Source organism: Mycteria americana, chromosome 2, assembly GCF_035582795.1.
Source record: "Mycteria americana isolate JAX WOST 10 ecotype Jacksonville Zoo and Gardens chromosome 2, USCA_MyAme_1.0, whole genome shotgun sequence".
NCBI lineage: Eukaryota > Metazoa > Chordata > Aves > Ciconiiformes > Ciconiidae > Mycteria > Mycteria americana.
In genome coordinates, this window is record NC_134366.1 from 57,189,501 (window position 1) to 57,215,929 (window position 26,429).

General features: G+C 38.7%; 1 protein-coding gene across 4 annotated transcripts in view; it reads right to left on the reverse strand.

The window, feature by feature from the left end:
• The window catches only part of VPS41 (VPS41 subunit of HOPS complex), a 123,516-nt gene that overhangs the window by 35,313 nt on the left and 61,774 nt on the right, over positions 1-26,429 (reverse strand). For all 4 annotated transcript variants that reach the window (XM_075493560.1, XM_075493557.1, XM_075493561.1 and 1 more), the window contains 7 exons: positions 20,746-20,865; positions 17,436-17,582; positions 16,166-16,232; positions 7,754-7,851; positions 5,235-5,364; positions 3,393-3,508; positions 1,749-1,805 (listed from right to left, as the gene is read on the reverse strand). In XM_075493560.1, the coding sequence (XP_075349675.1) occupies positions 1,749-1,805; positions 3,393-3,508; positions 5,235-5,364; positions 7,754-7,851; positions 16,166-16,232; positions 17,436-17,582; positions 20,746-20,865 (735 nt within the window). The remainder of the gene's footprint in view (positions 1-1,748; positions 1,806-3,392; positions 3,509-5,234; positions 5,365-7,753; positions 7,852-16,165; positions 16,233-17,435; positions 17,583-20,745; positions 20,866-26,429) is intronic.

A 26,429-nucleotide genomic window follows, 5' to 3' on the forward strand; every position in this document is an offset into this window, starting at 1 on the left:
CCAATGCTGGTGTCAAGGTCAACGCAGCCCAGTGTACCCACTGCATAACTTAAGAATCATATCACTAAAAGCACATTGTTTGCAGCCAAAAAGAGGGTTATACAATGGAAAAAAAAAAAAAAGTCCTTGTTTCTTACAAAAAAAAACATTTGGGTCTTCTGAGGTACAACACAACATTTTTTATCAAAATCAAGGACAGTACTGAGCAAACAGAATATGAACTGAGGTACCTAAAACTTCAATTGTTCAATCTACTACAAAGTTTTTTTTTTAAAAAAAAACAACCCAAAACCTCATGCACATACACCAGATTTTAGGATTTCATTCCACTATAGGAACCACCTTTGTACCTTCAACTTCACCATTCTCAAGAACGAAGATTTGTGGCACTCTCTCTCTCCTGTGGGCCAGCTCCCCCGTGAGCAGAGAAGACAGTATAAGGAAAGAAGCCATACATCTGTGGTTGTTTAGGACCCTTGCATTCTACTCAAGAGGTGCAGAGGGGTAGTGATCATTACTGCAACCTAAAAAATCCCCAAGACCACCAGACTCCTCAAGTGGTGTCAGTGTGGTATCATTGGTCTGGTTGCTGCTGGGCGTAAGAGCATGAGTTGTTTTAAATCCCTGTACCACTAATCCTTCACTTAGAGCTTGATGTCAACATTTTTTCCCTCAACACACTCCATGGGTTTTGCATTAGAGACCAAACACTCAACAGCTCTGCTTGTATATACCCACAATGAATTTCATCCTAGTGGAGCAAGTTTTTGCAAACCAAGAGAAAAGTTTCCTCCCCCCCCTTATTGTATTGCCAGGACCTCCTTTAAGAATTCTTTACATCTTTTGCAAGGGTCACAGAGCAGCTAAATCATACAAACTCTGTGATAGGTGATGGCATGCCGTTAGGTCTTGATTCAACTTCTGGACTACACAAGAAGAAAAGAATTTTTAAGACTTACTGATATACAGTGAGCATATTATAGCAGTAACCTGGCTAAAAATTAAACACGTCGTCTAACACTTTGTACTTAAATACAAACTTCCATTTAAAGAAGCAGCAGTATTAATGAAATACCAATGTGTTCACACTGAGGTCAATTTAAACAAAAAAAGAGCTAGAATTAGCGACGCTTTTGTGGCTGTTACCTTAACCCCCCTTTTGTCTTAAATATTGATATCCTTTGCCACTCTGTGAAGGGACTATAAACATGGGAAATAACTATACAGGAGAAAAGGACCTTAACTATGTAAAATAATGAGAATTGCAAAGCAGCATGAGAAAGCTAGATGTGAAACTGCAACTGAATATCGATAGCATTTAAAAGGTCTTCCAATCACACCTTTCAAACTCCTGCCAAAACCCTGTCACATGCACATGATAGAAGTTAAAGAGAAATATATCACACACACCCCACCCCCAATCTCTAATATTGTAATACTGTATGTTACTTGAAACAACAGCAACTTTAATACAAAAGTAAAAGCAAAAAAAAGCCCCATCAGCAGAGAAGTGCAATTCTCTTCTTTTTAATGTCAATAGCACCTTCATAAAATCCAGATCCTTTCGTGTTTCACACACTAACATTCCTGTTCTGCAGTCAAAACCAGAAAATCGAATGCTAGTTGGAGTATGCCTAACAGCTATTGTCTGGTGCAATACAGATAAATACTGGAATGTATTTGTAGCATCTCACAGCATTCTAAAAGAAATCAGATATTTTGTTTTGAAAAGAAGTTTTGAGACTTACCAAAATCTTGTGCTTTTTTATAGTTTTCTGACTTATCTCAGCTGCCATCAAAGCTTCCTATATTCAAAAAGTAGAAAACTGAGATACTAGCCAAATACACAAACTTTCAATACAGAAAGCTCTAGAACTGCATAAATCAACTATTTTTCAGAGCAGGGTGTTTGAAGCACTAGAATTTTTAATGCCATGGTTGGATGAACAGCTTTGAATTCATACTCAAACAAAAGCAGTCAACCAAAGAGAAAACTATTTTTGTTTCCATCTGGGTTCACTCCACATTACTATATTAGAATCAAATAGCAAGATTACAACGAAACAGGCAATGCAATCGCATTGGATCATTTTCAAATGAGAACCCTTCGCTACCAAAACCTGTGAAAAAAATCATCAGGAAAGGGGGTGGGGGAAGGCTACCTTTCACTTCCCCAGCCCAAAATTCTTCTCCAGTCAGACTGATTTATATTTAAGTGTCATTTGCCAATCTTCTACTTCTTTCAAATCTACAGAAACAAAGCTGGCACTTTTACAAACAAAATGAAACCTTTAACATACATCATAACACACAAGCTATCTACTACCTTGAATGGCTTTCACAAAGGCACACGCACAGCTGTCACTTGCAAATTACTGGAGTCCTCAGGGACCAAATGCTGTGATTTACATAAACTGCAAAACTGCACTCATCATATGAGTTTGCTATTCAGATGCAAAAGCATCCACAAGGATTTAAACAAATGTGCATGAGGAATATAATGATTGCATTAACAAAAGGAATACATGCTGAATGGCTTTCCCACATTTTTTTTTCTTATAATGGGCTTCCAACAAATAACACGTAAATAAGAATTTGCAAGTTACTTTATGCATTGTAACAAGTGTTCCAAGTCATTAACTGCAGGACATCAGAATCCAGAACACTGGGTGCATGTTGATATTGTCTGTAAGAATTTATTATTATTGTTTTAGGTGTTCAGACATACATGCTTAAACACACCAGTATTTATGCAACCAAATACTGAGCTGCTTTTTTCCAAGGGAGCTGTATACCTTTGTTTTTAAATATTGGCTCTGCTTGTTTGTGAGTAACACCACTTTCAGCACCAATACCTACAGTTCGAGCCCGTATTATTTTACTTTTAAAAGCTTCAACACTGAAGGTAAGTAACGCAGAGCAATGCACAGTACCCTACCACAACCTTTTCATTCTATAGTGGAAGCGATACAGAATGGGAAAAATCTAGTATCACCCACCAAGTCCATTTCCATTCCCTCTTTAGTTGGGATAGATCTAGAAAAATATCCATGTAGCTCATTAGTTAACTCTTCTGCTGCTTTAAAACCAAAAACCAGCTTTAATAATTTTCAGTGACAGCTAATACATTTCGTATCTGATGCTGAGGGCAGTATTCACAGCATCTAATTCAGCTACCTCACCTGGGTGCAATTCAGATGAGTTGTTTCAGTAGGAAGACTAACTCTCCAGAGAGATGGAGAGATGTATAGTCAATTCCTACCCTTTACAAGCATTTAGTCAATGACTGTAGGAACAGAAAGTATCCAATCCAAATGACCTAGCAAAGTTCATCATGCCACCCCAATTTCCAAACCAGGAAAGCCTGAAGGAAAGAATGTTGTAAAAATTACTTCGTATTTCTTCTTTTCAAGAAGCCAGTCAATGTGGTCATCTTGGTCCCGCTCTTTAGCCACAACCACATCCCTTGGACTGATGATATAAAAAAGTGATTCACCTTCCGAATACTCTGCAAATGCATACACAGTTTTATTATTATTATATTTTCCTTAAGTAAAGCTCTGCTTTTTAGTACACCCTTGAGGGGAATTTAAAAAGAGGAGATGCAAGGAAGACAGCAAGGCTACTCCTGCAGAACATGCTTGTTTGGGAAGCTGTATTATCCAATAAATTAAAACTGGTTTAAATGGCAAAATAGCTTTCAAAAAAAATCACTACAGCTTATTGCAAATTCTGATTCATCCACTATGTGTAAACTTTATGATGGTTTAGAACACATTATTATACTTTTAGAGGACTATTACACTACATAGCCTGCAATAAACTTATCCTCCCCATCAAGGTCAAGGCCATCAAAAGCATAAATGATAGATGCCATAACCCCTGGGGACATAGCACATCATTACAGCAATGCATTTGCAATGCTATAAGTTAAGGTTATATGTATAATGCATTTGCTTATACCATAAGCCTTTATTTTTGAGTAAGCTCAAAGTAAAAATGTACTTAAAGGCAAAATCAAACACAGAAGATGACTGTTCAGAATAGTTATTATTTCCACAGAACCCATGAAGAAACAACATCAATATTTTGTAGGTACAGGAAAGAAAACCATCCCCCATCCTTTATCTGTATCTATACATGCATACAAATCCACACCTGAACTGATAAGCAATTAACAAAATAATGCTTGTTTTAAAGCCATCCAAAAAATTTAGACTTGTCAGATTAACTAGAATATTCATTAAGCATAAAAGTACAACTGTGGGCATCAATGTTCTGCTTAGGGACAGGTATAAAGAAATCCCAATTCTATTGATAGCAGCAGAGATGTTTTGGAGATCAGGGGGAGATATACTACATTTCTAGTGGCTTAAGGGCATTGATGTACACAAAGAGGCCTGCCAAGCCTATGATTTGAAGCATGCTGCCAGAGAAGATGCTTAAAAATCAGATTCATGGATTTTAAAAGCCAGAAGGAATGTTTCTGTATAAAACAGGCTATATAATCTTCACCAAGGAATTCTGCATCAGCTTTGCCATGCATCTTTCTGAACTACAACACATATATCAGAAAACCATCCCATCTTATTTAAAAGACTGGTATATATTGTGCCAGGGCTTAATCTCCCTGCCTGTTACATAATTAAACCTAGCTTCTAGGCTGAACTTGCCAAACTCCAGTTTCTATTAATTACATTTGACCATTCTGGGGTCTGTTATATGCCAACAGCTTTGTCAGTTACAGGGAAGCTAAATATCAGTGTGACCCTTTTAAGTTGATCCAGGTGCATCTTACTGTTGAAATGACATTTATTCAATCTTTGTCTCTAAAGCAGCTTTTCCAGACACTGTATCACTCATTTCACTGTTCCTGAAGCCCTTTGTGTCCAAAGAGACACAAGAGCTCCTACGGATCACATGTTGAATACATCTCCATCAAAGGTACTGCCTTCCATGATACTGGACATTACATGAGATCTATATTTCTGCCTTCCCAGTATGTCTGACTTAATAGATGGCATTACAAATCATGATGTTTAAATATGCACATTTGTTTTCCTTCCTGTGACTGGTTCTTGTGGATTTCCACTTTACACTTCAGTGTCATAAGCAGTTATAGACAGTTATTCAAGGAGATGACATAAAAAGGAAAAAGGAGGCTAAGTCCTCCCAATCAGGTCTTTTTTAACCAAGTTATGAAAATAAAACAAAACAATATTAAGAACACCTACCTAAATGATAATCTCTACATTCATTTTCCTGAAATCCTCGTACTGTTAGTGCATCAGAAGAGATCTCTTCACAGGACTCAGGCAGGGGTTGTACAATATCCAGTCTGGGCCTTGCACAACATTCCACTTCCTAGAAAAACGCAAACATCTTAGTTGCATCCTACACGATTTACGTTAGCAACACCCACTGACAGTAATCTACAAAAAAGGCTAAAATTCAACAGCTGCAAACATTCCTAATGGTCCAGTACTTTGCATCGGGTACTCAGTTGTGAACCGTACAAGTTCCAGTTGCAAAGTTGTGCTCCACACAGTAGCTGTAATCACATCTGAAACACAAAGGGAAGGTATTCCTACTCTTGGATTGCTTCCCTGGAATGCAGAGAAGAAGGTTTAGACAAGACACAGGTCTAGTCCTTCCCCTGAGTTTGCTCACTATTTTTCTGCTCTTGGTCACAGTTGTTTTCAGGGTTATCAGAGATGATCATCAACCATTGCATTCAACAAGCAACAGAACAACTTAAGACACATTCTCAGCTGGGCTCAGGCCCCAAAGGACAGAGCTCTATGAATCAATGATATTCTGGTACCAAGATCAAGTTGGTTTTTTTAGCTGATGTTTTAAGTTTGCACTTTTAAGCATCCAGCAGCAGGAGGGAAAAAATTAATCTGAGAATAATCTAAAACCCTTGCTGTGCTGATGATCTTAGAGTAACATGAACTTTCAAGTGCAATGTAGGTGGTTATGGTAAGATGACATCATGGATTTTCATCTTCTATCCAAGGGAAATCACTGTCTTCAACTAGCTGTATTTTTAATTAAGTCAAGGTCCAAGACAATCCCTTATTTTCTAGTTCTGGCTGTGAATTATAACAAAATACAGAATGAAAGAGCAAGGAGACATATAAAGTGGATTTACACAGCTCTAGCCCACCCATTCAGCAACAGCTCCACTTGGGTCTTTCTGCAATTTAACTGTTCCAGTGCAAACGAAAAAAAAAAAAAAAATCAAAGCAAGCCATGAGTTCAATTCTGATCCAATTTGTAACAAGTAGGAAGCTGTTGTTTGAAAGCTGTGAAATCAAGCATAGGAAGAACAGTGTCCCTCACAACCCAACAGCATTTGCAGCGAGCAGCACTTCTGCTGCAAGCTCAGGCAGCTCGGGGTCCATGGAGCCAAGACACTAACAGAGGGGTTCCCACCACACCAGGGCACAGATATGGTGTCAGGGAGGAGAGTACTTTTATCTCCTTGCTAGAGTTACCCAGAGGACTGAGAAGTTATCAAGTCCAGCGTTCGGAGTTTGTTTAAAAGGCTAATTAAAAGCAAATACATGAAAAAATCTCCTTCCTGTGTTCTATTACCATTATATCACCTGAAATTCTCTTGTCATCTTTCTTTCCTGAAGCAGTCAGAATGCCTTTAACCTTTATCAGTCACTACCTCCTTTACACTAGCTCCTTTCCCATGCTACTTCTTCATTAACAGTGGTTTCCCCATTTCCTTGCTCCCTAGCATTTCAACCCACCTCTTCCTCCCCCTTCCTTATCCCATCTGTTCGCCTCCTTTTCTTTCACCAACTCTCCCACACCAGAGGACTACTGTACTGGCTCTCTTGGGAAACACTGCTGTGACATTATTTTTCTCCTTAATATAAATAAAGAAATAATAATCTGACATCCTGCAGCAGAGCTAGAAGCTAACCCTATTGATTTAGCAGGCTCGAGCATCTGTTTGAACCTACAGCATTTCATTGCCTAGCAACTTGTGCACCCAGTTGCTTAAGGTTACTATGGTGATGGTTGTCTAATGCAGACGTACTATCAAAGAGATGATCAAGAGCATCTGCCATTCTCACACCGCAACTTCAAGGATTTCCTCCACTGCCTCGCCTTTTATTTGGCAATATGAAATAAATGTCGGAGACAGACATGGCACTTGCCCGTGTGCAGTAAAAACGGCTGACATGAATTCTAATTTCTACCTATCTACACACGTATCTGGGTGTACACAACTAAAGGCCTTGGAAGCGAGGGAGACAATGATGCCACTTGCTTGCAGTCATGCATCCCACCCCGCCACAGTGACTCCTATTGCTTGAGTTGATCAACTTCACTACTCTCCTTTCTTCCAAGATGCAGTGTCAGCAAGCCGCTCGTCTGGCTAAAAAAGATCCTTTATTTCATCCAGTGCAGAAATAGCAGAAAGAGAGAGAGAAAAGGGAGAGAAAAAGAGACGGGGGGGGAAAGGGATGAAAAAGGAGAGAGAAAGACTACCTAGAGCCCTTCTATGCTTCCTGCAAGAAACAAAGGAACCCAGACAGGACTTTTGAAAGGTAAGTACATCAGTCTTCAACATCACCTCCACTGACCTTATTTTATAGGTCAGAGGAGTTTCTGTTCACTACCAGCGGAGTGCAAATTCTTTCACAGATAATCAGATCTATGTGACTAGTTTAAGCCCCAACTCACAGGGCAATTTAGTGCTGTGAAGAAACTGTAACATAAAAACAATTACCGTTTTTTCGGAAATCTCCTTTACATATGAAAGTATAACAAGCTGGTCGCAGAGAGGCGCAAGTCCACTGATATAGAATTCGGTGTCAAACTGGAAAACTGAAATACAGGAAAGACAACAGATCGTTAAATAAATGAATGTGTATGAACTACTTCCTAAGAAAAACACACAACTGATTTTCAGTGGCAATCAACAGCATGCAGTAGCACTTCAGAGAAACGAAAACTCAATACATATAACAAATCTACAGACTTCCCAGTTGGATCAGCACGATGAAAAATTACATTTAACAGATTAAATTCCATTAAAGCTTGCAAGAAGAAATGTTTGTGCTCCAGGACATGCTAGGGATGAAACATTTGAAATGAATGGTTGCCTGATTTTCAGTAATCACACTGAAAAAAAGGAAGCAAAACCAAAACCAAACTCAATAAAATAGGCAATAAATAGAACATCTTCATTGGTTTGCATATTCGCAGCAAGTTCATGGGGCCATAAGGGAATCACACGTGCTACACCTATTGGTATGATATATGAAAACACAAAGATCATTATTTATTTATCATCGCTTTAAACATCACAGGAAGATTTACAGATACCCTCATTACAAAGAAAATATATGGTTAAATGGTCCCTTTTCTTATTCATAAAACTGAAAATGTAGTTTGCTAAAACCGAGACAGTTACGTGATTACTATTTTGAGAAAGAGAAAGAAAGAGAGAGCTGAACTGTATTTACAAAAAGGCTCATTAAAGCAGGCCTCTGCCACAGAAACAGGTATTTAGTTTTATTCTGCTGGATTTACAGTGCAGGCATTCAACATCTGGGAAGCCCTTTTGTGGGCTCCTCTCTCATGGGGCCCAAAACAGGAATCATCCAAGTGCTTATATTAGAAAAAATTGTATCTATAAGCTTTTACAAAAATATCAGATGCATCATCATTTTCTCTCAAAACATGGGTATAGGAGAATCTAAGCACAGGTAGGGGGAAAAAAAAGTTTCCTTGCTTACTGCTTAGCATGCTACATTACTAATATCTACTGTTTACTAAAATAGTTACTGATTATTTTAGTAAAGCAAAGAGAAAATGCAGCATAATGACCCTAAAAATAAAGCTAACTTTCTTTAGCTAAGGTAATAAGAAGGAACAGGAGAAATAATCATCCTCCTGCTAAAGAAGAAAAAAATACTGTCAAGTAAAGTACAGATTTGACACCTGTCTCTCAATGAATAAGCAAATACTGTTTTTCTCTTAATGACTGTTGACACTTTGACATCACTGGGGGACCACAGCACAGCACAAAGGTAGAGCACTCAATCTATTCTAGGAGAGAATAGGCTCACATTTGTAATCCTGTACATAATTATTTTGTTCTAGCCCGCAAGACTGATGAGATTACTTTGACTGTGTCACATGTTGCTCTGAGTGATGATTTTAAACAAACCATGTCAGAAACTTCTACATAATATATCGTATTCCCAGTTCACAATTTAGTATTTGGCATTTTAAAAGAACATGGAAGGCAGGAGGAAAAACATGGAAAAGAAAAAACAAAGTCAAATCCATAATGCTGGCTGGAAGGACAAGCAAAGAAACTTTCATTTCAGCTTCAAAAAGTGACAAGGGAAGGCCATCAAAGGCATATCAAATATTGTGGTTTGAATTTGGAGAGGAAAACAGTGTGATGAATGGTACCTTTTTATAAAGATTATGGGGACAGTTTTAAAAAAACATGTGTGTTTCTTTGACTTTCACTGGAACTTTAGTTTGTTTGCCAGTGAAAATGTTTCTAATGTCCACATAATGGTGTATTTAGGATGAAATGGTAGTACCTTCTGCGAGATAAAAATAAATAAACAAATAAAAACCATCACTTCAAGTTTTGTTTTTAAATAGAGTTTAGTTTCCTTGGTTTCACTTTCAGCTTTCTCTCAGTTCATCTCCTCAAGAGGCCTTGTTGAAACACAATGCTCTAGCTCTGCTGCTACAGCCTTGAACAAAGAATAGCTGGCATAGACAGTGCTTCTTGACCTGATAAAAACCTTTGATGCAGCTAATCAAAAAAGTTTTACTGAAAAAAAATTATAGAAGTTATAGCTGCACAGAACACTACTAGGTTAATTTGACTTACTCTCTGGACACTTTGTTGTGATGAAGGGGGGGAAAAAATACAACATAGAGGCATTGTAGAAATGCTCTTAATTTGGAAAGGATCCAAAACAATTAAAACAAACATAGTGTTGAAGTAAATGGGAATGACCGAGTTATGGCCATGTGTCATACATGCTTATGCCTATCATAAGAGAAGATGAAAGATATGCTGACACTGGATCTACTCTATGTTCAGCATCTATGTGCGGCTGTCAAACAAATTACCAGGAAGCAAAAAGAAGAAACGTGTAAATCTTTTATTATTGTTCATTAAATGAAATGTATGAAATACACCACACTACAGAAATAAAACAATACATGCCACATTATTTATCCAAACACTATAAAGCAACTTTTTCTGGAATTTAAAGATCCACACACATGAAGTGGACTGAAACTAAAAGAAGTCTATTTCATTTAATCAGATCTCAAAAAGCAGCGCCTGCTTTTCCACTGCAGATTTATAGAGTGAAATTCTGGTTACAATCAGAGGGTTTGGCCATTGATTTCAATGAGGCCAAGGTTTCAACGTTGTCTTTTGAAGAAGTAAGCAGGAAGCTGAACTAGCATGCAGGGAATTAACATGAAACTTAATATGTGGAGAAAAAGAATAATTTTTTTTGTTTTTCTAATTCCACATGATATATGAAAGAAACAGAAAAGCCAACACACAAGCTAATTTTTAGGTAGTCTACTCATATATCAACAGCAGCAGAGCCACAAAGCACCATGAACTGGCCCAGCTTACCTAGAACTCTGGTGCACTGTTAGCTGCTGGGGTGATGCCACTACACATTCCCAAATTACCTTTCAACCAGCTACTACAGGCACATCTGCAAAATTTGCAGTCATTGCTGTACGCCACAGTACAGCATACCCTTAAGAGTTTTCAAGATGGTATCTCCACCACCAGTGCTTTTACTGAGCTAGGTTATTTATGCAAAACAAAATAGTATACAAAATGGCATATTTTGATTAGCTATGATCATGTTCATGCAGTTGCATTCAATATAAAATATAGAAAGTCTTTTTTTTCTTTTTTCCACAGTATGTGAATTCAGTTCCAGCTAGAGGACCAGAAAAGGTCCCATATAAGTATCACTTAAGCTGTCTTTAAATGAATAGAAGCAAATCGCAAAGCATAAACTCATACACATGGTATATTTTTATTGAAATAAAAGAATATTCTTACCTTTAGGTGTACTATCCAACATAATCCTTGAAGAAAATACAAATCTTATATTTTTTTAACATTCATATTTTTCTCTGAAAATCTTCACATATGAGCACCTGCCCCAGCATTTAAGTATTTCTGTATCAATGGTTTCTATCTCCCATAAGAATCCTCAACAGCCTTCGTATATTCAAATTTCCAGGGCAGACCTACCTCTGACTAGAAGCCTGAGCAGAAAGCTCAGGATGTGCCCAGTTACAGAAATTTGCAACTCAAAAGGAACTGTAAATTTCTGGGGAGGAGCAGTGAAGTAACCCACATGAAGGTCCTTTATTTGGGCTTGAATATCCTTAGAACTCCCTGCAAATTTTCTACCCTTACTACTACATGTGAAATCAAGAAACTATTTACCTAATCATGTATGTATTTTGGCATTTTAATGGACTATCCTTTTCCTTGAATTTCAGTAGGAAGAGCAGCAGGGTAAGACAAAAATCGATGGCGGGTCCTATACATCAATGATTAGCAAAAACTGATGCTTCCAAACTTGGAATTCACACCCTCTGCTATTCATTTATAGTCAAAATGGTTGGAAAAGTCATACTCAAATTTATTTTTGTTCAAATGTTGAAGGTTCAGAAAAGCTTTAGAGAAAATTTAGCAACCATTAATCAATCATTCTATATATCACTTCGAATGCCACAGGGCAAAGAGGATGAGCATTTTCATTAAAGCAAAGCAGGGCAATGAAAATTATACTGTTAATTGAATATGATCATTGAACAAAAAAACCCACCTAGGCTTAAAATCAAAACTCTGTAAAGCCTCTGTCACTGAAAGCTGTTGCCTTACTACTTGCTACCAGCACAGAATGGAAACGAGCAAGAATTTTGTTACTAAAACCAAACAATTTTTCTCAATTACAGTATCACACTAATCAGAAACATCAGGAAAAAAGCCCACTACCTCATCATGCCAGTAATAATCCATCTGGTGAGGTCTACTCTTTCAATTACATTAGAAAAATGTTATGTCTACTGCAAGCAGTGTTACAATTTGCTGTTTTACGTGCAGTCAGGTTGTGTGAAATAGAAGTGCTACCATGGTGCTGAAATCATCTTACCCCTAATTCCATCTCACACAGCAATAAAAATCATCTTTAGAAATATAGCAATTGCCTGTACAACTCTCTAGCTACAGACACACACAACCTTTAGGAAAATCCCATGGAATCCTTGATGACAACTGGAAAGTCAGGAGCTTAAGTTTCAAAGCTTCAAAGTTGGTTTTCTGAAAAACTCTTTCTTCCATTACATATTGAACTGAGAAAACTTTGTTAACCAACAGAAAAAAATATTCAGGAGTCTGATAGTCTTGACTAATTTTATCAATAAATTTATAAATGATCGGTTTGGCTTGTGGCAAAAGAGGATGAGCAAACGTCTAAGTAGATTCAGCTATATAAATGGATTGGGCTTTTTTCTTTGCTTTTGCTTCTCAGAGTGTAGCAGACTTGCTCCAATGAAATGTTTGCATAAATCAGCATATAAAGTTGATGACATTTAGTCACAGTTAATTTCCTGCTCATCACATTCATTAAGTAAGCTTTAAGTTCCATCTATATAAAGAGAAAAATGCTGGTATGGTAGATCCCAGTATCTCACTTTACAAACTGAAAAATAAATATTCCCATGTTTTCTTTTCAGATAAAAATGTGCAATCTCAATGCTTGGTGCTAACTTGCCATGCAGTTATACAGCTATTCCCTCACAAAACATATAGGTGTGTTGTGAAAAGCATATCCACAAAACACGTAATTTTTAAACCAGAATTCTACTTTATGGGGAATTTGGGGGAATGCAGAGGGGAGACAAGTGCTCAAGAGGCATTGCTGGCTGGTTGGCACCTGGAATTAAGCTGAGATTCCTCAGATAAAATTTGGGCTAAAATAAATTGAATAGGAAGTGTCTAATCAACTTCAAGTCTTGTACTGACTTCCAGTGTTAATCTCTATTTTCCACTATCATTAACAACCTGAGTAACTGAGGCAGAGATAAAGTACTTCTCTATAAAAGTATATAAAATCCCGAGCTACTTGACAAAGCCATCGAAGACTAGATGCCTCCTTTCACTTCGAAAAGGCGTCATATTAACTGCAAAGTACTAATTAGTTCTTTAGCAACCATCCTTCTCACGGGCTCGAGTTGAGGAAGGGTTCCCTGTTCAGACCAAAGTTGTCCAGCATTACAGCTTTTGTACACGCATCAGGAGCGAGCACAGAGGTCAAGCACTCTTTAAGAAGGATCACAACGGCATTTAGTCCATGTTAAGCCTGTAATTCAATACCAATACTTTTTAATCAATACAGTACTTCACAGCAGTAGCTGACAGAGCTAAACTGATAGAATCCGCTTAGCTAACATACATTTAAACCTAAATAGAAACATTTCACTGGAGTTTATCATCGACACTGAATGAAAACCCATGCAGGCAATGAACTGTAACATATAACAAGAGACAATGGAAAAGATTACTGAAGAAAAGCACCACTAATATACTGAAGGATGTAAATAAAATTAGCAATGCCACACAGATCTCAGTGCATGAGACCTGTGTAATTCATCTAATTTCTCTTACGTGTAATCATGGCATTATCTTCTTTAAAATAAAACAGCTAGAACCGTTTAGTGGTGTTACTTTCCCACATTATGGGCCATCTGGTTTAGCATCACAGTAGATACCATATTTATTTCCTGACTCAGAGTACATATGGCTATGTGTCAAGACAGCACCAGAAGATGAGGAGGACCTTGTTACACAGGATCCTAGGTACCTAACTTGCAATGCAGGAAATGATCTATTTCCTTATTCACTGGGCTGCAAACCACTGAAGAAACTTTTATGATCTACTGATGCCATCATGGTTTACTATGATATTATTGTGGAACTTTGAGGCCCTCAGAATGGCTCTAAAAGAGTATAAATCTGAAACCTTTGAGATACGAGAAAACACTATATTGTCATAAGCTCCATAGTATTACCCTGATGAGGAGAGAACAGAGTATGAAGTCTCCTACTTCATCTCTGGTTTTGCAAAATTGTAAGAGCAGGAAGGAAAAAAAAAACAAAACCAAACCCAAACAAAAAAAAAATTAAACATGACAAAAGTTATACTGTTACGGGTTTCATTTTTCAGAAGCATGATGCCAAGATGTTATGAGCCAAAACATCTAAAGGATATTCAGCTATCCTGCCGCTGAAGGATATAGTCCTGCCTTGTGTAAATTCTTTACATTACGAAAGTGTAATGTAAAGTGAAAGCTTACACATCCACTTAGGATATTAATGGTCTTGCAAAAAACTATACTGGCTGCTGCTCTACCCATTAATAATACCAGACTTTCCAGCGATGCCTTTGAAAAGTAAAGTTGAAATAAAATTGAAATAGGTGCTATGGCATGACACACAGCTCTCAAGAAGACCTTCTATGTGATTACATCAAAAGCTATTGTAATTTATATTGAGACTTGAACAAATAATGTCTCCCTCTTTTCCCTCCCAATCTAATACCCACGTTCCAATGAGTGCTGCTGACAGCATTTGGCAGAGCTGTTTCAGTGCTCTGACCTGAAACTAGAATGAAAAATCTCAGACACATTGTTAACAGGTTAAGTGAGATAAAAAGCCAGTCCTCAAGAATACAGAGAAGATTTTAGGCTAAAAATTGTAAGATGAAAAGGTTACTTCCACAAAAATCTCTAACTTTCAGGTCTGCACCTAATTAGTCTGATGGCAGCTTTTTTTTTTTTTTTTTAATGAAGTTCCAATAGACAGTCACGTAATACTAGCTCCCTCCACATAGACACCTTACAGCTGAAGTATAAGTTGCCTCTGTTCACTTCTCACTACGTAAACAACCCCATTTAATTGTTTTCTAAAAGCTACTTACAGGTACAGAAAATATTATATAAAAGATGTGAGGCTAAAACTCAAGACTGAACTTCTCCTTGACAAAATTCTCTCAAATATCCCCCAAATTCCACAGTTAATTATTCTGTTGGGACTACGTAATCTTAAACAACAAAAAGCTTTCAGGTCTCAGTTAATTGTCAGGCATGCCACCGTGTCTATGTATCCAGAGTTCCTACAGAGTTTAACAAGTCTCCTAGTTGATTTTCAGGGCTATTTTAAAATGGTTCGTTCCTGAAATCAGAAAGCAGAGTATACACCTACGCCATGCACCATTCTAATCTGACATGAGTCAGGATCTGGCTTGAACACTCTTGTCTACAATCTCACAACATTACAGTCAAGATAAGGGAGCACCAAAGTTTACAAACTGTTGTCCACTCCAGTCTGCAGAGTCCCAGAGGGCCTGTTTATCTTCCCAGCACTAGCTCTTCATAGATACGTCATTTCCCCAGAAGAAGCTTCTGGGGACAGTTGTGACTTTTTGTTTACATTCCCTCTTCCCCTCCAAATTTCCTATGAATTCCATTTTACGCTTTACTTAATACACACTTTTTGTCAAGACCTTTTCCATTAATCAGCAAAAATTAAATTTATTCACATCACCTAAACTAGACAAATAAGAAAGCAAAGGAGAACATAAAATGCAGAGGCAAAAAAGGCAACAAAAAGAAATTCAAATCAATTTTCTAGCACTGTACCAAAGAGATGTTTAAAAAAAAAAAAGAGAGAGAAAAAAGTTATGAGTATAGTCAAACAACACATAAATCAAGTAGCATCTATTTTCTCCTTCCTACTATACTGATCATCATTTAACCAAGATGAAAACCAAGCTGTCTGTAGGAATCTGCATGAAGGAAAAGTTAAGACATCCACTGTTCACACAAGGATCTCTGATTTTAGATGATCACAGAATTTGAGACTCTACAAATAAAAAAAAAAACCAAACCTGTGCAGGAGGACATTATGACAACCTCATCAACTAAAAATGAGGAGACATTTATGTTACAACTACATGTTGCCTCTGAACTGTAACAGCTTTTTCAGGCTAGAATGTGGAAACAGACCTTTAAAGCTTATATAATTTTGAAAAAGAGCGCATTCATAGAATCATACCTATTTCCACATAGCGGTTTGGAAGGTCACGCATTTCACTGGCATGCCGTTCTTTTACTGAACAAATCTAGGAAACAGAGATTTGGATCATTATGATGAACAAACTGTAATTCCTAAAATGATACTAACTTTTCCCAGAAACTCCTTTTCTTATTGAGGCATTCTCGGACATGCATTTCTGTATGTTGAAAAACGCAGGCTGTAAAACAGTGATGATGCATCACTGAAGAAGAAAACCAGACAGGAAAGTCATAGCTGTAAGTCCACAGCCTTATAAATATGCTGGGAGAGGAGAAGGAAGATGGACCACACGAGAGAAATCTGAAAACATCTGCCCACTATGATTTCTTCAGAGTAGCATATATGTGAGTTTGGTTTTGGTATCTTCTCACACTTTGCGTCTTATAACCTTACAATTTCAGTAAGAAGATACTATTGCCACTCCCAATAACAGGAGGAGAGTATGTACATATAAAGAAATGCAAATACCCAAATGTTCTGAAGCATGCAGAATACAAGGGGGAAGACAGATGCCAAACTTAGGACAAACCTCCTTATTTGTAAAACTCTAAGTTTAATGCTCCAAATGCTTTTTACGCTTCACCTACCTCACTTTACCCTCCATTGCCATCTACTCCTACCGAGCACTTTTAATTTCCCACTGTGCAGTGATGTGGCAGTCTGTTATTAGAAAACAGCTAACAGGCTTGTAACAAACTCATGTCAGGTGCTGGTCTGAGCAAAGCATAGTCAGTCTGCAGCGCACAAGTTCGAAATGCCAGTTCCCCGCTGAAAGCAGAACAAAACGCCAAGCAGCCTGTCCCGGACCCCATCACTTTTTTTTTTCCCATGATTGACCGAAATTATGTGGCTGTTTCAGCAGTCACAACCTCCTCAGCCCCCAAAACAATCCCCTCCAAAAATACCTCATGGTAAGTTGTTCCTCCTTAATGCTAATCAAAAGAAATGAATTCAACAGCCCACTAAAAGCTTTCAAAAGAGGAAATCTCTCCAAGGCACAGAGGAGAGAAGTGTCCCTGAGGATTACATTCGCTGCGTGCTCACACACAGAGATCTGTCTGACCGCTGGGTGTCTATCACTCCTCCTCCTCACGAGGGTCAGTTCAATGACATTTCTATGGCAGCAGGAGTTCTGCACACTGTAGTCAAACCAAATTCTATTTTTTTCGATTGTCTTTGCTTTTCAGAAATAATCCTCTGTTTGTTTGTGATAACAGCAAGCATTTATTACAAAGACAGGTAATTGCACCTTTACTGAATTTCCCCAGCCAATAATCAGCGTTAAATTATCCTTCCAGCAAAGGCTGCAGGGATACATATCTGGGCGAAGGCTTATGTCATCTCGAGGCACATTGGTAATTCTTTGCTTGGAGATCATGTCAAGAATCTTCACGCCCTGAAAGTTTAAATACAAGAGAACTTTATTCAGTCTGACAAACTCCTACTCACCACAACCCATATTATTTTGTACACTAAGGCAGTCATAGCAGTTTATGGCATAAGTTTCAGGGTAAGGCTGAGCGTGCCAACAGAAAAAGCTGTTGATACAAAGACCCATCTAACTCAGGAGGTGACAGAAGGAATGAAGGGATTAGAGTAAGTTAGATGTTTTAAATTCACATGCCAGATGAAAAGATACAGTAAGTGAATGAGTGACAGATTAGCAACTCCAGTCATGAATCAGTTCAGTTTGTCGGGCTGGTGCTACTACTGGAGAAATGAAAAAATCCCAGCTCTTCCACAACAACCCCCGTAGAGAAGCAGAAATTTCCACCTTGAAAAAATAAAAGATGTGAAGCAACAGCTCATTAAGATAAATGAGGCCAATCTGTACTTCTCCAGAAATGCATTTCTACTCTTACATTAAAACAGAAAAACAAGCATATTTAAATGATGCTTGGTTTTGTATGCTGAGCTTTTTCACTGCCTCCTCAGGATATCTGCTAAACTAACAGAAAAAAACATTTAAAGAAAGGAAGATTAAAGTCACTTGAGAGAGAAAGAGGAAAAAAAAAAGAGCCATTAATCAGATTTTTCCATGCCATTTAGACAAGATGAGCTATAACCTTTCCAACAGCAAAATGGAGATTAATTTCATGTTAAGTAATGACTTGTTCTTAGTGACTTAAAAACAAAGGTCCCCAAAATAAAACAAAGCATTTTAGTAGATATTTCCTTTAAGCTCAGAGAGCAGAAAAAACAACTCTCATGATCACAGAAAAGGGGATGGAAGGGACCTTGAAAGGTCAGTGTCCAGGATGCCATTCCATGTTAGGATTTTTCTAGTGACAAAACTGATTTAAAAGATTCCCCTGCCTGTTTCTGTTTCCCCCCCACTGCGAGTTTCTACGTCCCCAGCTGTACAGATTCAACTGTTTGCAAGTCAAAGAGTCTAAACATGGGGGTCATGGTCTAAGCCAGGTTTTGCCCCCCCCCACCCCCCCCTTTTTTTTTTTAAATCACAAGGAGCAGTAAGTGGTATGGGGGTGGGCCTTTTTTTTTTTTTTTTAGTGATCTTTGTCACCGAAGAACTGTGAGTGTGGAACACAGGCCTATTAGTATCTCTTAGGTTAACAGACATCAAGGTTTCAGAAAAATCTTACACACAGCATCTGCAATGTACAGAGCCCAGATCTCTGGGTAACATAAACAAGGAGCTTATGCTTTGTGTTTTCTAAGCTCATCTGATAAAATTTGCAATCTTGCTTGAACTGCATTTTAATAAAGTTGTCTTTTATTAATCTTACCACTTTGTCTTCAAGGATGATTTTCAGATAAAAGTGACCCATATCACAGCTTTTGTTTTTCTACAAGGCAGCAAATCCTGTATGGGATAGACTAGCTTACGTTTCAAGTGCCTTTCAAACCAATAGCATAAGATACTCTATAGTTAAAAGTATGCCATTTGCATCATGAACCAAAAGGACTTCCAGAGTCAACTTCCTATCATGAAGGAGCCTAACACCTGTTCAAATGGGAGTTAGGCAGCCTAATGCCTCTAAGGATTTGGTCCTAAGGTGTCTCAGTTTGCAAAACTTGCACTCTTGGCCATGGAGGAAGAAGAGGGCACAGCAACAAACATGGGTTACCTGACAGCTCACAAGCAGAATTAGACCATGCCTAAATAACCTGGAGTCCAGCTCAGAATACCCAATACCTAACAAGCTCACATACAGTGTGCCAAAAAAAATAAAGGCGTAAGAAAATAAGAACTAGGTAGCCACACAGACAGTAAGAAGCAAGGCTATAAAAGATTTTCTCTGATTTTGAAAGAAAAAAATGGAACACAAAACCTTGCTGGAGGATGGAGAAATTTTTAAAAAGGTAAAGGGGGAAGGGAAGGGAAAGGCCAATAACCAAATATATTAATCTCTTGGAGGGCAAGTGTCATTTCATTTTTCATTGAAAGATAGGCCCTGACCATGACTTTTTGTCTCTGACAGATGGCTCTCAACATTTTATTAGTATTCTGTGTTCTGATGTGGCACATCATCTCTAGGGATAGCTCTCCTCAACTGTGCTATCTATTCCCAGCAGATTCACCTAGAATATATATTTTAATTGTATGGCTCTGAAAAGAACAAAATCTTCAAAAGAGCTAATGTTATGATGATCAAGCACTCATTGAAGTTTCAATTCTAATGCAGTTATTAAACGGGAGTAAATAAACAAAAGTCCACCTCTAACAATTTCATATCAAACTGGTTTTGAAAGGAATAAAAGAACAATGGCTTTAAAATATTTTAATAAATGCTTCCCTTCAGGAGGGAAAAACAACAGAAGGAAAAAAGCTAGTGTTTCAGAAGTACTTTCCCCACATTTTAAAATAAGACTTTGGAATTTAGACATGATACACACTTAAAAACATGTCCCTCACTGCTGAGCTTTAAAACACAGACCTTGACCCATCAATTAGATATACAGTGATAGGTAAAATGCAACACTCAGCATGAAAGCAATGGTTCCCTTTAAAATATGAATTACACTTAGAGGAAAAAGGGCCTATTTTCTCCTAAGTCTAGCCTTTTCTAGCGGCCTACCAAAATCAGAAATTGTAACTATCATTTTTTATAATCTGCAACGTTAGAAGTGCATATGACAATGTCACTTCAGTACAAATTACAAAATCCAGACAGGTTTGGGTTTTTTGAGGGGGATGGTGAGGGTGGAGATGTTGTTTTGGTTTTTTTTTTTTAATAAAGACTTACATTGGCATTCCTTTCTCAGACAGTTTGCTTCAATACATTGCGCTGGTCAAAACTCTTCTAGACAATACTGTACAGTAGGAACCATCCCCAAGAGTGGTACGTAAAGATACTTTTCTTTATTTCTTCAGAAGTGGCAATCATATGGAGAACACTGACTAGCTAGCGGGAAACGCCAGAAGAAACATCTACGAAGAAATGTGATCTAAAAAACTATCCTTCAAAGCCTTTTATATTCAATTCTTCAAATGTACCATTTTTCAATGGAATATTTTGGCAATTAACATTGAAACATTTCAAATAGCGTAATGCAGTGGGATTTTTGTTCATTTAACAGAGGAGACAAATACTTACCATATTATTGGCCCAAGCAATTAAGTGTCCTCTCCATTTTACATTTCTTATATTTCCTTCCCCTTCATGTAAAACTGAAGGCTTCCATCTATTCATCCAGCCTCTCTCATATAACAGCAACTATGAAGAAGTGCAACAAGAAATATTTCTGTGACCCAGTGCTCTATGTAAACATCAGAGGTATTTTTTGCCTCATTATCAAGGGCAACAAAACATACACACCTATCACAAAACAAAAGAAAATACAATCAAACATTTTCATACAGTATGTATACATTGAGAATCTTGTATACTACAGAATTCAAGTTACTTTAATAATAATATTAATAAGCAGGCCTTCCATCAAGTTTCTCCAGACAATATCACAGAATCACAGAATCACAGAATCATATAGGTTGGAAAAGACCTTTAAGATCATCGAGTCCAACCATAAACCTAACACTGCCAAAAACCATCACTACACCATGTCTCTAAGTACCTCATCCAAACGTCCTTTAAATACCTCCAGGGATGGCGACTCAACCACTTCCCTGGGCAGTCTGTTCCAATGCTTGATAACCCTCTCGGTGAAGAAAAATTTCCTAATATCCAGTCTAAACCTCCCCTGGCGCAACTTGAGGCCATTTCCTCTTGTCCTATCACTTGTTACCTGGGAGAAGAGACCGACCCCCACCTCTCTACAACCTCCTTTCAGGTAGTTGTAGAGAGCGATGAGGTCTCCCCTCAGCCTCCTTTTCTCCAGGCTAAACAGTCCCAGCTCCCTCAGCCGCTCCTCATAAGACTTCTGCTCCAGACCCTTCACCAGCTTCGTTGCCCTTCTCTGTACGCGCTCCAGTACCTCAATATCCCTCTTGTAGTGGGGGGCCCAAAACTGAACACAGTATTCGAGGTGCGGCCTCACCAGTGCCGAGTACAGGGGCACAATCACTTCCCTAGTCCTGCTGGCCACGCTATTTTTGATACAGGCCAGGATGCCATTGGCCTTCTTGGCCGCCTGGGCACACTGCTGGCTCATATTCAGGCGGCTGTCAACCAACACCCCCAGGTCCTTCTCTGCCAGGCAGCTTTCCAGCCACTCTTCCCCAAGCCTGTAGCGTTGCATGGGGTTGCTGTGGCCCAAGTGCAGGACCTTGCACTTGGCCTTGTTAAACCTCATACAATTCACCCCAGCCCATCGATCCAGCCTGTCCAGGTCCCTCTGCAGAGCCTGCCTACCCTCCAGCAGATCAACACTCCCACACAACTTGGTGTCGTCTGCAAACTTACTGAGAGTGCACTCGATCCCTTCGTCCAGATCATTGATAAAGATGTTAAACAGAACTGGCCCCAACACCGAGCCCTGGGGAACACCGCTTGTGACCGGCCGCCAACCGGAGTAAACTCCATTCACCACCACTCTCTGGGCCCGGCCGTCCAGCCAGTTCTTTACCCAGCGAAGAGTACACCCGTCCAAGCCATGAGCAGCCAGTTTCTCCAGGAGAATGCCGTGGGAAACCGTGTCAAAGGCTTTACTGAAGTCTAGATAGACAACATCCACAGACTTCCCCTCATCCACTAGGCGGGTCACCTTATCATAGAAGGAGATCAGGTTGGTCAAGCAGGACCTGCCTTTCCTGAACCCATGCTGGCTGGGCCTGATCCCCTGGTTATTCTCTACATGCCGTGTGATAGCACTCAGGATGATCTGCTCCATCAGCTTCCCCGGCACCGAGGTCAGGCTGACAGGCCTGTAGTTCCCCGGGTCCTCCTTCCGGCCCTTCTTGAAGATGGGTGTCACATTTGCTAATCTCCAGTCAGCAGGGACTTCCCCAGTTAGCCAGGAATATATATGAAGTATAATTATTTCCATTTTAAGGTTAAAGAAATTAAGGCATTTGAGAACCTAAGCCTAAAGCACTAGTGACCACAATTCAGAAAGCTGGTAAAGAAACCAGGCCGCCTCACACCTATCCACTGGTCTGGTGATAGGTTCCTTCTTCCCTCCAAAAAACGGGAGATAGGAAAAGCATCCCATACGCCTGGTATAGTCAAAGAAAATTATCAAAGACCCCCAAGACTTTGGCCTTCTGCTTGGTCCCACGTGGAACCACATGGTCTTCCATAAAGCTCTAGAGATGCTGTGTGTTAGTCCCATACATGCAAACTGCACTGTACCACAAGTGCTGCTGACTATAAAGCTTGTGTGGTTGGGAATCCCGGGTTCCGCAAATAGGGAAGGTATTTTAGAATATCTAAATGCATAGCAGATGTTACGAAATGCTTTGTAGCAGCAAAGAAAAACCCAGCGACATGCAGACAGTTTGAATGACAGTCCAGCTCTTTTACCAGTTCCTGTACAGTTTTAGGAAGTTGTTCAATAGGATTATAACATGGAATCACTTTGAGTGATGTGAAGTGCAGGGCTTGGAGGGATACCTAAGTAAGAAGCTGAAGCATCTACGAAGATCATACTCTAAGGTACCAGTCCTGACACCCTTTGCAAGAGTACACCCACGTACAGATACATACACAACCTGAACCCAGATACAACCCAACCTGATACAACCCAGATATAACCCAACCTGAACTCACATGAGTGCACAATGACCATTAAGAGGTGTAAAATTGCTACCTGCAAGGACTTTTACCATTCTAAAACCTAAATCGAGTACCTATGTTGCTAATATTTCCTATCTAAATCCAGCTGCACATGCTTTTTTATACATGGTTTCCCTCTGCATAAATACATAAAATGATAAGACACTAATTGTTTAAAATAACATCTTTTAACAAAATGAGTGATTTTTAATGGCAATTACAGACTGTCTCTCTCCCCTAAAGCCACAAGATGGCACTAAAAGACAAGTATTTTCTCCAAAAGTTTAAAGCAGTCACTGTCTAGAAACTTTTGCATGAAGTGCGCTGCAGGCATCAAACTTCTCACTCAAGTGTATCTTGCCACTTTAACCCCAAAATTACTCTGTGTCCTTCACATAGCTCACAGAAGGCCCACCTTTTAGACAGTCATGGGGTTTTTTTTCCACTTATGAACAGCCTGCTCAATAAAACTCTTCCAGAATATGGTATTTGACAGCAATCAAGGCATGACACTGAAAGCTGGGTTAACATCTATGCTCATAAGGCAGTGCCATACAGAGGAAAGTGCCTTAGCAGGCTGGTAGGTGGATGTGAAACACAGGAGCATCCCCCAGCCCAAAGTAATTAGCTTCACTCAGAAGGTGAACATGTCATTAAAAACTAAGCACTGTGCTGATCCAGACTTGAAAATTACTTTTTTCCTAGTTCACAAACTCCTAAGGAGAGGCTCGACAGAAAAAGAACTGTCACTCGGGTGCTTCTTTCAATACAGTCCAATAAAGACAGCAGCAAAAACGTAGTATTTTCATCTCAGCTTTCTGGACAAGGCTGTGAAAACTGATGTGGATGATGTGAAAGGTTAAAACTTTCTGATGTCAATTATATTAACTGAACTTTGAATCTTTTCTGCTTGTGACTGAATTGTGATTTAAGTTTATTTATTACTCACGAGATCCAGAGTGAGCTTGGAATAACACTTTGCAGCTATTTTATTACTGTTCAAGGTTCGTGAAAATCATGCTTTTTCATGACTCTCTACCTAAGAAGCTGCAGAGAAAAATAAATGACCTGAGAAAGAACTGGTGAGGAGAAAAGAAAAAAAATTTAAAAATCCTGCTTTAGTCTATGCTCAACTCTAAGCACATGCTTAATTAAGTTCTTAGACCGAGGCAGTAGAAGACAACAGTCTGATATTGCCTGTAATAAAGATGGGAAGTGAATCTGAATTACTGCAGCACCCTGAATTCCCCATTTCGTATCAGCAAGTGCAATAGGTCCAACACTGAAGCCAAAGGACACGCAACATTGTGGCTTCAAAAAAAAAGAAAATTAATCTCAAAACATGCTTTACTAATTTATCTGCATTTTATTGATATATGATGTGATTTATTTATTATTTCTTACAGCAATGACACCTGGAAACTGAGATACTGAAGCCAGAACTTTCCTATGCATTTTGGAACCGCTATCCACTGAATCCATCGCTCCCAAAATAAGCAGCCTAATTTATTTCTTAGTCTTCCTTTCTGTCTTCATATTGAAATGTTTCTCGCACCAGAAAGCCATTTAAAACTTCAAGAGAAACTAGACACATACAAAAATCCACCGTTTCTGGAGGGGTTCCTCCTATCACCTCCTTCTCTTTTTGGTAGGGGAAAAATATTTTTGGGCTTTATTTCCCATAAATCCCATATTCTGGCAGTCAGCATTCACAGTACTTATATTTCAACAGCAGCCACAAAAATCACTTTCTTGCATTCTCTGCAATACAGTTCATATTTTCCCCTTTTTTATTTGCTCTGGTAAATCTTTCTAGTCCTTAGTTACAATGTAGTAGTGCTTAGAATGCACTTCCAGCAACTCTTGCATGTACCGTGACATGATAATATAGCTAAAATAAAATAAAATAAACTTTGACTTCAAGGGTCCCCACTCACACTCCTTCATAGTACTTTGCAATCTTCTGATAGTTCACTACTTATTATTTTGTGAGTCTTCTTAACTGCTTATGCTTGTCCGCTGGATCATTAAGAAAAAAAGACACACTGAAATGCATGAGACAAGAGGACGGTGCAGGACACTTTTTGGTTTTAAAAAGAAGTCGATATAATTCTCTTGGATTAGTGAATACATCTCTCTGTATCTTTCACTACCAGGAGATTAACCTCTTCCAAAAAGAGCTCAAGACTCTATTTTAGAGTGCATCCGCTAAAGAGAATAGACTAGTGCTTGGATTTAATGGAGCCTATCATGCAATTAGCATTAACACTAATTACATGTAATCCCAGTCTTTAAACTACGTACAGGAATTCTCAATCTTCTGAACAGAGAGGCCAATGATTGCAGCTTTGCTAGTATCAATACAGTGAAGTAATTCAATCCAATTTCATCCCACTACCAAATACCACCTTCAAAACACCAACATAAAAGATGTCTGTTTTCACACAGTGAAGAGTTACAAAGGAAACACACTTTTACTGATGCACTATGCACAGTATCATTGCTTTGTTTCAACATAGTGCCTTCTCTGTAAAGATCTGGAGGAGTTTTACAGAAGAAAAAGGCTGAGACTTCAATTTGTAACTGAAGAGCCACCCTTCCCTTCCCTATTGCAGTGCAACACTGTTACTGTTGAACTAGTTTTTATTTCACAAAACAAAAATTAGGAAAAAAGAAAAAACCCCCTGTATTTTCCTTGTCCTGTTCTTTGTTTGCCTGGGTGTGAAGATGTGCCTACCTGTGGCATTTTTTCTGGTTTTTGGCACCTGTGTCACCAACTCTCCCTTCAGCCAGGCAAGATCACAAAAACCTAAAATGCTACTGCCATGGTTACAAGTGATCACTATAGATATTTATTGTTTTCAGCATAAAAACAACATTTACAGGCACAGCCAAGATTAACAGATATCTGAGAGTAACACAGAACAGCATGCCACATGAAGACTTACTGTTTAATCGTGCATCCCTAGGAAAATATATAGCAACAATAAAAAATTATCACTTCTGTTTGGAACAGCGATGGACTGGATGAGCTCAAACGAGGCAGAGAATAATGTACGCCTCAAGTTTTCAACTGAAGGAGCTGGGGTGTGGATGGAGGGGAGGGC